At 40.1% G+C, this 12,323-nt stretch overlaps 1 protein-coding gene across 5 annotated transcripts in view; it reads left to right on the plus strand.

Moving 5' to 3' along the window:
• Positions 1-12,323, plus strand: part of TANGO6 (transport and golgi organization 6 homolog) — a 198,627-nt gene that overhangs the window by 58,846 nt on the left and 127,458 nt on the right. For all 5 annotated transcript variants that reach the window (XM_072816423.1, XM_072816433.1, XM_072816452.1 and 2 more), the window contains 2 exons: positions 1,987-2,175; positions 11,025-11,159. In XM_072816423.1, the coding sequence (XP_072672524.1) occupies positions 1,987-2,175; positions 11,025-11,159 (324 nt within the window). The remainder of the gene's footprint in view (positions 1-1,986; positions 2,176-11,024; positions 11,160-12,323) is intronic.

The raw sequence follows: 12,323 nt of genomic DNA on the forward strand, positions 1-12,323 counted from the left end.
TGTACTCCTTATTTGCATTGTTGGAGACTGTCAACGGGGTGATCTCTGATTTTCTGTCCTCCAGCTCTGCCTTCTACTTTATTTTCCCTAAAATAAAGTGTCTGTTCTAAGAGAATGTCTGTGGAGTTTGAGGTTGGAGTGGCTAGAGGGGAATACAAGGAGAGAATCAGGGCTAACATTTCTAGAACTTGAAATAGGGGCCATTTTTTGATGCTTTTCTCACCTCTTGTGTTCACTTTTCTTTCTTTCTTTCTTTCTTTCTTTCTTTCTTTCTTTCTTTCTTTCTTTCTTTCTCTCTCTCTCTCTCTTTCTTTCTTTCTTTTCTTCTTTTTTTTTTTTAAAGATTTATTTATTTATTTGAGAGAGAGAGAACACAAATGGAAGGGCCAGAGGGAGAGAAAATCTCAAGCAGATTCTGTGCTGAGCATGGAGCCCAGTGTGTGGCTCGATCTCACAATCCTGAGGTCGCAGCCCTGAGACCACAACCTAAGCTGAAACCAAGAGTTGGATGCTTAATTGACTGGGCCACCCAGGCACCCCTTCCTGTGTTCACATTCTATCCCCTTACTTAGTCACCCATTGTAAATAACATTACAAGAAAATGTGCTCTTAATCAGAGAATTTTAAAAATTATTTTAAAAAGCAAAAAATCAGGGGATCCCTGGGTGGTTCAGCGGTTTAGCGCCTACCTTCGGCACAGGGCATGATCCCGGCACAGGTCCCGGGATTGAGTCCCGTGTCGGGCTCCCTGCATGGAGCCTGCTTCTCCCTCTGCCTGTGTCTTTGCCTCTCTCCTCTCTCTCTCTGTCTCTCATGAATAAATAAATAAAATCTTAAAAAAAAAATCAGAGGCGCCTGGGTGGCTCAGTTGGTTAAGTAACCGACTTGATTTTGGCTCAGGTTGTGATCTCAGGGTCATGGGATCGAGCCCTGTGTCAGGCTCTGCCCCGTGAGTGGAGCCTGTTTGAGATTCTCTCTCTTCCTCTCCTTCTGCCCTTCCCCTCTCACCCCCACCCCCCACTTGCACACACCGCACACTCTCTCTAAAATAAAGAATAAATAAATTCTTTAAAAAAACAAAAACAAACAATCAAAGGACTTTGCTTAAACCCAAGGTTTTTGCACCTTGGGTACTATTGGCATTTTGGGCTGGGTAATTTTTTGTTGAGAGGCCAGGGGCTTCCTGTGCTTCCTTGTAGGATGTTTAGTAGCATCCCTGACCTCTACCACTAGATGCCTATATCACTCCCCAATTATGAAACCAAGAATGTCCTAAGACATAGTTAACTGTCCCCTGCAGAGCAGAAATTACCAGGCCCTGTTGGGAACCGTTGCTCTAAACTGTCACTTACTTTGGTAAAATATTAATTGTTAAGGAACTTAAGGTTTTCTCTTCCCAAGGAAATTTACAATGTGAAGTGTAGGGAAAAAGCCTACAAAACCCACAGTAATGAATTATCTATTAGTAGAGATTTAGTTTTAAGTATCGTAGGGAAAAAGCTGCTGAAAGCATTTAATAGTCTCTAAGAAAGGGTTTGGAAATGTTAGATGGCCTGAGGTCTCAGTTCAGCAGGGCTAGTGGTAGAGATCTTGAAAAATGCTGATAATGTAAGTAGTTTGTCAAGCTAGTTCTCTTTATGTATGTACGCTTTTTACTATGAAGTTTTAAATGTTCATATATGTATACCATAAAATACATATCATTCTACAGCTTCCATTTTTCACTAAGCACTGTTTTTGAGGTCTTTCTGTTGACATCCACATAGATCTAGTTTATTTCAACTGCTACAGTATAATAAATACAGTTTATTCATTCTCTTATTGCTAGACATTTGTCTCCAAATTTTGGCTATTATAAATAATGCTGCAGCAAACACTTAGACTAGTTCTTTACAAATACATTTCAAACAGAGTTTTCTCACTATTGTGGAAGCCCTTAGTTCTACAGCCTTTTTCCTCACTTTTTCTTTTCTCCCATGCTGGTAGGAGTTGACGCATATGGCCATGGAAGATGAAGCAGAGTTAAAAACAAAGCCCTTCTCCAGCAAAAGCCTCTTGGAGTTAGAGCAGCACCAAACTCTTGTGGAAGGCCAGGAGCAGAAGGTGCTCATCCTACATCTCTTGGCTGTTCTGTGCGAGAGGATGTCTGAGCAGATTTTCACAAACATCACTCAGGTCAGTGGCTGCCACATTCCAGATCCCAAGCTGGTAGTATTCATCTATTTTGGTTTCTTTATATGATTTCCAAAAAATGTTTTAAAAAAGTTACTGAGTGTATGGCTCGGTAATACCTGCCTCAGTGTTACCTGGAATGCTCCTTGAACATGCAGATTACTGAGCCCATGACAACCAATGGAATCAACACTTTTGGAGGTCCTGCCAGCTGGCATGTTAAACAAGCTTCTGAGGTGATTCTCATGCACAGAAAACTTTGACAATTGTAGATATTTATGTATTATATTACAGGGTCTTTGGCTTTTGGGGCAAATACGATTGTCTGAGTCTTTTTTCAAAATATGGATGCCCAGCCACTTGTAGAGATTCTGATTTAGCATGTCTGCATTAGCATCTAGGGATCTGTATTTTTTTAAGCCCATGGATGATTCTAATATGTATCAAAAGTTGAGCATGATAAGAAAACTTAAATTTGAAAAAATCGCTGATGATAAAAATACCTATTATTTCTACAGCCTATTTCTACAATAGCCTGTGAAGTTTTAAGATGTTTTTTAAAATGTTTGAAGGGATCAGTGCCTGAATTTTGTTGGCTCAGACATTATAATTATTTTATTTATTTTTTGAAATATTTTATTTATTCATGAAAGACGGAGAGAGAGAGGCAGAGACATAGGCAGACTTAGAAGCAGGCTCCCTGCAGGGGAGTCCGATACGGGACTTGATCCTAGGACCCGGGGATCACAGCCCAAGCCGAAGGCAGAGGCTCAACCGCTGAGCCACCCTGGTGCCCTTGAACATTATATTTATCAACTATTTATTTATTTAAAATAAAGATTTTATTTTTATTTATTTGATAGAGAGCACAAACAGAAGGAATGGCAGGCAGAAGGAAAGGAAGAAGTGGGCTCCCCACTGAGCAGGGAGCCTGACTCAGCTTGATCCCAGAACCCTGAGATCATGACCTGAGCCGAAGATAGACACTTTACCAACTGAGCCACCCAGGCACCTCATTACTAGCGTTTTGAAAAATAGGAAATTAAAGGGGAGCCTGGCTGACTCAGTCAGTAGAGGATGTGACTCTTGATCTCAAGGTCTTGAGTTCAGGCCACACATAGGGCATAGGGCCTACTTAAAAAGAAAAAAAATGTAAAAACCCACAGGAAATAGGAGTAATAAAGTGTAGGCAATGCAGTCACCATATTTTATTGTTATTACCAGAATTAGGTGTTGCTTGGCTGGTGAACAGTCAGTTGTAAGATGGTATGATTGTCACGCTTAAATCTGATTCTTCAGCTCTTTGTATCGCCCTCATTGTCATCTGCCTTCTGGTGTTGCTAAGCAGCGTTTCAGTCTAGCTCCCGCTGAGAAAATTTGCAGCTGTGTGTCAGCTCCAACTTACCGTGCCTGTTTAATGAGAATTATGTTCATGATTTCTTTCCTAGCTTCTTATTCCTTCAGTTCACTGACCCTGTGTTACACAGTAGGGTGATTTGTTTCTCCTGTGTTTATATCAGTTCCCTAAAGACTTTTTCACCCAGACCTTATGTCTTTGTCTCAAGATGGTAGTTGGAAGGGAAAATGGCCTAAAAACTATATGACCTGAGCTTTTGCACTTAGCTCCCTTTGTTCCTAATTAAGGAACAATGGTTTTAGGCTGACGGAGAAGTGACTTGTCCCATTAAATTATCCTTCAGTTAAGGTTAAAATGTCTAGATGAAAGAACCACAAAAAAAATATTAAATGTCATTTAGTAGTTTTACTGCTAGTGATAATTTTAGTAATTATTTTGAAATACACACACATATGGGTAAGTTATAAATAATACATGTTACAAGTAATTTTGTTAATATCATTAGGAACCAAGATTTTCAGTATAAGAAAAAAAGTTATGAATATAAAATCAAAGAACCTGAGTAGAATTCCTATAATATTGAATTTCAATTGGAAGTAGTCATATGAGGGGCGCCTAGGTGGCTCAGTCAGTTGAGCATTTGCCTTCCTTTTGGCTCAGGACATGGGCTCGAGCCCCACTTTGGTTTCCCTGCTTGGTGGGAAGCCTGCTTCTCCCTCCTTCCCACTTGTGCTTTCTCTCTCTCTTTCTCAAATAAATTTTTTAAAAAAAAGAAGTACTCGTATGAACTCACAATTTTTTCTTTTTAAAAAATAGATATTCCCAGGACACCTGGGTGGCTCAGTGGTTGAGCATCTGCCTTTGGCTCAGGGTGTGATCCTGGGGTCCTAGGATCAAGTCTCGCATCAGGCTCTCCACAGGGAGCCTGCTTCTCCCTCTGCCTGTGTCTCTGCCTCTCTCTGTGTCTCTCATGAATAAATAAATAAAAGCTTAAAAAAATAGATATTCCCTTGCTCATTCCAATGTCTGTGCCAAGAAGCTGTAACAACCCAGCAGCAATAAGCGTTTTTAGTGCCAGACTGTAGTTTCTAAATATCATGTCCTGCTGAAAGAACACAAAAGTCATTGGAGTAAAGGTTCATTCAAGGTCTAGGGCAGGAATTGTACACTGTAAGCCTCAGGATATCTTCTTGTGCCTAAATAAAAGGAAGATGCTTGAGATTAATGAAGTCATGTCTGTAGCACTCAGGAGCCAACTTGAAAGATCTCCCATTGGCCACAAATAGGGCATTTCAGCATTAAAAAGGATAGTGCAGGGATCCTTGGGTGGCACAGCGGTTTGGCGCCTGCCTTTGTCCCAGGGCGCGATCCTGGAGACCCAGGATCGAATCCCACGTCGGGCTCCCGGTGCATGGAGCCTGCTTCTCCCTCTGCCTGTGTCTCTGCCTCTCTCTCTCTCTCTCTCTGTGACTATCATGAATAAATAAATAAAATCTTTAAAAAAAAAAAAAAAAAGGATAGTGCATGTAGTGGATCGAGATACATCAAAGTTATGAAAGCCTAAGCCACCCCTTCCCAAAAATCACTTTTGGGCATCTCTTGAAGTTGCCAGGGCATCAACTCATTATTTTGTAAATTGATAAATGAAAGAAAAGAATATAAAACATTTATCTTACCTTTTTCTGTCTGCCCTGTATTTCAGTATACTCAAATGGTGAAGGAAAAATTTTCTTTATATAAGAATTGCAGCTTAAATATTAAAAAAGAGACCTACAAATGTATATATTTTGCATTCCCCTAATGAAATAATGAATCTAGGTGACAATATCTGATAAAACTATTAGGGGTACTGTATAATGAATGTAATTAGGCCAAACATATCCAAATCAACTGATCCCCCCCCCCAGCATTTTATTATGAAAACTTTCAAATTTGAAAGAATTTTATAGTGAATACCTGTGTACCTACTACCTAGATTCTACTATTAGGATTTTATTTGCTTTATCACATATTTCTCTGTGTTTCCATATGTCTGTCCATTTAATTTAATTTTTGGTGGAGGGATCCCTGGGTGGCGCAGCGGTTTGGCACTTGCCTTTGGCTCAGGGCGCCATCCTGGAGACCCGGGATTGAATCCCATGTCGGGCTCCCGGTGCATGGAGCCTGCTTCTCCCTCTGCCTGTGTCTCTGCCTCTCTCTCTCTCTCTGTGTGACTATCGTAAATAAATTAAAAAATTAAAAAAAATGCATATATTAAAAAAATTTTTTTTGGTGGATTCCAAGGTTAATGTATGTATATGTTACCCTAAATATTTTCAGCCTGGAATGATTGATCGCAACATCACCAAAAGTAGACAAGCAGACATATGTGACTCCTTAACGTAATGTAATAGGAAGTACGTAGCACCACCTAGGAAGGACTCTTACCCCAAAAATAAACAAAACCCCACAAACAAGCAAAAAACAGAAAAAGTCCATAAAATATGAATCTAATCAAAGAAATTCAAGGTACAGGAGCAAGTTAATGCCATGAGGAAGCAAGATCAGTCAGTTTCATAATGTGAGACATTCTACAGTACAAATGACTGAGTTTCTTTATAAAGTAAATGGTATAAGAAAGGAGCAGAGCTTCTGTAGCTTAGGAGAGACTTAAGAGACATATCAACCAAATGCAATGTGTGGATTCTCATTCAAACATACTAATTGTGTACGAGAGGACATTTTTACAACAGTCATAGGCCAAATAATAGAAGGTATAAGGAATTTTTATTGAGTTTAATCATGGTATGGTAGTTGTGTGTGTGTGTGTAAGGTTTTTAAGTAATCTCTCCATTCAACATGGGGCTCGAACTTACAATCACAAGATCAAGAGTCACATGGTCTACTGACAGCCAGGCAGGTGTCCCTGGTATGATAGTTCTGTTAAGAAAAATTTCCTTGTTGGGATCCCTGGGTGGTGCAGCGGTTTGGCGCCTGCCTTTGGCCCAGGGCGCGATCCTGGAGACTCGGGATCGGGTCCCACGTCAGGCTCCTGGTGCATGGAGCCTGCTTCTCCCTCTGCCTGTGTCTCTGCCTCTCTCTCTCTCTCTCTCTCTCTCTCTCTCACTGCGTGCCTATCATAAATAAAAAAAATAAAAAAAATAAAAAAAAAAGAAAAATTTCCTTGTTAGAAATGTATATTGAAGCATTTATGGACTAAAGATTAAAAATTTAATAAAATGTATTGGCAGATAATGTATGAGAAGATATACAGTGGAATGAGCCATTCAGTGGTCTATATATGGATACCAACTCTCCAGTTTCTAATATGTATCAAAGGCCCACTAAGTGGCAGGTACTCTTCTAGGTATCAGGGACATAGCAGTGTACAACACACATCTCTGTCCTCATGGGATTACATTCACATGGGAGATAGACAATAAACAAGTAAGCAGAAGAACAAGGTGTGTTAGATGGTAATAAGTACCAGAGAGAAAAATCAAACAAAGAGAATTTAAAGACAGTGTGGTAGGTAGGGTGGTCATGAAGAACTTCACTGAGAAAATGGCCTTTTTAAAAATGTTTTGGGAGAGAGTGAGCATGTGTGCATATGGATAGGGTAGGGGTAGAGGCAGGGGACAGGAAGAGAGAGAATCTTAAGCAGGCTCCATGCCCAGCACAGAGCCTAACACAAGGGCTCAATCTCACAACCCTGAGATCAGGACCTGAGCCAAAATCAAGAGTAGGACGTTTAACTGACTGAGCCACCCAGGCGCCCCAACAGAATGGCTTATGAGCAAAGATCTGGAAGCAGGGAAGGAGGGAGCTGCAGAGATACCTTGGGGAAGAGTGCGCCAGCTAAGAGAGAGCGTGTCTCAGGTGTGGAGGGCTCAGCAAGAAGGCTAGTGTTAATGGAGTAGAATGAGCAAGATTTCCTTTTTCCTGCCCTTTCAGAAAATTGCCACACTTTGCACCTTTCTATATTTAGATCGCTGTACTTGGCAGAGAAGTGGTTTATATGATTTTTTCTTATATATTAAGAGCGCTTTTAACGTAAGTAACGCATGTTCATTGTAGAAACATTTAAACATAAAAGAAGTATATGGTTTAAAAAGTATGGACTTCTGATTAAAGATAGTATATTGGGGCAGCCTGGGTGGCTCAGTGGTTTAGCGCCGCCTTCAGCCCAGGGTATGATCCTGGAGACCCGGGATTGAGTCCCATGTTGGGCTCCCTGCGTGGAGCCTGCTTCTCCCTCTCCCTCTGCCTGTGTCTCTGCTTCTCTCTCTCTCTGTGTCTCTCATGAATAAATAAATAAAATCTTAAAAAAAAAAAGATAGTATATTGAACACTTGAGTTTATCTGCTCCTTCTGGAAACCATAGGGGCCAACAGAGCAGGAGACAAGAAACAGCAGATAAAAGAGAATAACAACATTTGAAAACTGGAAAGTAATGGCTGATCTAGCAACTCTGAAAACAGAAAGCTATGTGCCTGCATGGGAGAAGCAAAGCACTATACCTCAGTGAGGCTGTTCAAACTTTATTTTGAAAAGGAAAAAAAAAATGTTCTCATTGCAGAACACTGGAGGGACTGGATGGTAGATCAACTGTAAAGATGAAGGTGAGTTTAGAGCTTAAAATAGGTTGAAAGGCTCTGCAAGCTTTGGTAGACCCCTTGATTCCTTCCTCAGATTTGTACAAACACCTCCCTCCCCAGCAGTAGCTGGGAGGCATATTCTTGACAGTGGTTGAACTTAGGTGGCAGAAACAAACTAAAAAACCTTCTAGAGGATCAGGTTGCTGTCTACAGACTCAGTAGTGAGGCCTCGGCCACTTCCATGCGTCTGCCAGAATGTTGGCAGCAGGTTTATACATCCCCGTAGGAAGAGAGGGAGGATTTAGGGAGTTAATATCTATAATGTGTTCAGAAGGGAACCTGGTAAATAGTAAATGTTTAATGTTATTAATAAGCAGCTAACCCATAAAAGTGGTTGCCAATGTAGAACCCCAATCAGACAGGAAGAATGCGGTAGAGCACTGTTTTTCATTATAAACTTTCAGGAATATTTGGCTTTTTAGATTATGTAACTTTACAGATATGTTTAAGTAAAAGTCTCTCTCTCCTCTCCACAACCTATATAAATTCTAGAACATGCTTTAGTTACATACCTATCCTTGTGGCTGGAAGCCCGACCAGTCACAGGAAGTGAGTAGTCGCGAGGAGGAGCTGTTGTCCAGATGGGTATAGTGGTTTTGTTGTGACAAGAAGAAAAAAGCTTGAGGGAAAGGGCACTTTATGGATGACAATAACAGCTGGCTATCAGACCACAGTTAACAGCTCCCAGGTGTTTTGTTTTTTGTTTTTTGCCTTTTTTTCTACATACATACAGTTTCTTTCTTAACAAAATAGGATCATATTACTTGTTTTGCAGCATCTAAATATGTGTGTGTGTATATATATATTCTGAATAATATATATTATGTATATATACACATAATGTATATAATGTATATGTATAATGTATATAATGTATATTATATATATATATATATATATTCTGAAGAGGGACTTAGAAAAAGTGGAAAGGCTAGATAGTTCTTTTCCAGCAATTTAACAAAACATTTGTGCCGAAATAGAAGCTTCCTCAAATCAAGGGGTGCTTTAAAAAACTCTTTGGAGGCAAAATAGGTGGCCCGAGATGGTAAATGTAGCATTTTCTCTAGAAAGGCCAGTGTCCTTAACTTCTAATCAAAGTTTTAGGCTTGAGAGGGTGGTGAAAATTGCCATAACCAGCATTGTTCATTTCAGTAAGTGGAACTTTTAATAACCTTTCTAGTTTCCTGCCTCGCTCCAAAGACAAGTGTTAACAAGCCATTCTCCTGACTTTAAGCTTGCAATAAAGACTCTAGCATAGCATGTGATTTGCCCAGAGAATTAAACATGCAAGCTTGCATGGTATTTAGAGGCTTATTATGACCTATCTCAGCTGTACTACTTTCAAAATGATTTTTCCCTTTTCAGCCTTAATCCTAAATATGCGTGCATGTGTGCATGCTTGCACGTGTGTACCTGCGCATGCACGGATGTGTGCATTTGTTTTTATTCAAAAATATTTCTACTTAAGGTGATTAATACAAGTGCAGTCAAAATGATGCTGACCAAATTAATTCCATTTAAAGCTTAGTTGTTAGCCAAATGCTATATAAAATCTTATATATGAATAATCTTAATCCTTTAAAAATATTTGGTACTTAAAAAAATGACTGGATCATTTGTACAGATTGTTTGAGGACTCAGTTCTAGATAAAATTAAGTGCCTCTTCGCCTATTCTTTGCTTACTGGAATCAGATGGTCATAACTGGATTGGAGCAGGGGAGTCCTTGAGGAGGAAGCCTCATTAGGAGAAGCAGATCTGGGGCACCTGGGTGGCTCAGTGGTTGAGTGTCTGCCTTTGGCTCAGGTCATGATCCTGGGGTCCTGGAATGGAGTCCCACAACAAGCTCCCTGTAGGGAGCCTGTTCCTCCCTCTGCCTATGTCTCTGCTTCTCTCTGTTTCTCTCATGAATGAATAAATAAAATCTTAAAAAAAAAAAAAAAAAGGAGAAACAGATCTAGGACCATCTAAGATAACCAGCAAGTATCAAATCATTTTTCATTTTAATTTCCTGTCAAAATTCATGAAAAATCAAGGAAGTTGGATTAATATATTAAAATATTTGGGCTGATCTTAAAAATAAAATATTTGGGAAGGTATAAATGAGGTTTCTCATTTATTATTAACTGCATGGCTTTGACTAGCTTACAGATTCTTCATCAAAAAATAAGGACAGGGACACCTGGGTGGCTCAGCAGTTGAGTGCCTGCCTTCGTCCCAGGTGTGATCCCACGGTCCTGGGATCGGGTCTCACATCGAGCTTCCTGCATGGAGCCTGCTTCTCTCTCTGCTTGTGTCTCTGCCCCTCTCTCTCTGTGTTTTTCATGAATAAATAAATAAAATCTTTAAAAAAAAAAATGAGGACAAAGAGTACCTGGCTGGCTCAGTTGGTAGACCAGCAACTCTTGATTGTGAGGTCATGAATTTGACCCCCACATTGGGAATAGAGTTTATTTTAAACAAAAAGGGGGTACCTGGGTAGCTCAGTCAGTTAGGTGGTTGCTTTTGGCTCAGATCATGGTCTCAGGGCCCTGGGATCCAGCCCCATATCAGGTTCCCTGTTCAGTGGAGAGTCTGCTTCTCTCTGTCCCTCTCCCTGTTCATATTCTCTCTCTCTCTCTCTCTTTCTCTCAAATAAACATATAAAATCTTGAAAAAAAAATGAGGCACTGACCCTCTAGAGTTGACATGAGATGTGGGCCTGTACATAAGACACTGAGTACCATGCCTGTTCTGGTAGATTCTTGCCTTCATGATGTTGATGAGGAAGGAGGTAAGGATGTAGACATAACATATAAAGAGAATTTTGAGATTCTTTTTCTTATTCCTCACTGATACTACATTCTGTTTCTGTCATAGGTTGTAGACTTTGTAGCAGCAACACTACAGCGAGCATGTGCAAGCGTGGCCCACCAGGCAGAGAATCCTGTGGAATCGCAGACACTGAGCATGTCCATGGGGCTGGTGGCTGTCATGCTGGGAGGAGCTGTTCAGGTGAGTTGCCAATATGAGCCAAAGTTGGTTGGAAGGAGGAGAGAAGAGAGAAACTTGTTGCTTCTCTTTTCACCCTTGTGAGAAATCAGAATGGATGTTGTGCTTAGGAGAACTAGAATAATAAACAAGTCAGGCTGTTAATGAGAATTCTCTCCAAAGTAGAGGATGAGAAAATTGTACCACTTCCACCTTGTCACCTGTGTAGACTTCACTTTCAGAAGGTCAGGGGTCTTTCTGAGCTGACACAACATTGATTTGGAAATACTTGGCACACTGTTTTGCATCTTTGGTGAATACTAGCTTCTCTATCCGTTACTCTAAGGGCTCTTCAAAGCTCAGCCCTTGTCCCTTCTGCTGTAGTGGGGGCAAACCTGTATAAACTGCTGATTAATTAGGATTCTGTCTGTTTTGAATAGTTTTCTTTTAGCACAGGATCCATTGTTTAATCCGTATCATATAGCATGTTAAAGCTTTGTGTCCAGTGCATGTATCTTTTTTTTTTTTTAGATTTATTTATTTGAGAGGGAGAGAGAGAGAGAGAGACACCACAAGCAGGAAGGGCAGAGGGAAAAGGAGAGAATCTCAAGCAGACCCCACACTGAGTGTGGAGACCAATGCAGAGCTCTATTCCAGGACCCTGAGACCATGACCTGAGCTAAAACCAAGAGTTGGACACTTAACTGACTGTATCACCCAGGTGTCCTGAATACATATATCTTTTACATACTTATAATTTTTAAGAATTTAAAAAATACTCAAAAAATATTTATTTCTTACTGCTGTGTGCCAGTGAAGGGTCTGGGAATATTGTCATGGACAAAGCAAACATGGTCCTTATCCTCATGAAGTTTACTGCTAGCGAAGGAGTCAGACATTAAGTATTCAAAAAATATACTTCAAATTGAATGCAGTGCCTGAAAAGAGAAGAAGAAGGTACCAAGAGAACATCTAACCTAGGTTGGGAAGGTTTCTACTGAGGAAATGTAAGTTTAAGATAAGACTTGAATGGTGAATAGGAGTTTGGGGGTGTATGTGGTACAGGTGGAGGCAACTCTTTCAGTTAAAGACAATATAAAAAAAATAAAACTAAAAAAATAAAAAAAATAAAAAAATGAAGACAATATCATGTTCAAAGGCCAGGAAGCAAGAAAGAGTTCGGTGTAC

This window comes from Canis lupus, chromosome 3, assembly GCF_048164855.1.
Source record: "Canis lupus baileyi chromosome 3, mCanLup2.hap1, whole genome shotgun sequence".
Classification (NCBI taxonomy): Eukaryota; Metazoa; Chordata; class Mammalia; order Carnivora; family Canidae; genus Canis; species Canis lupus.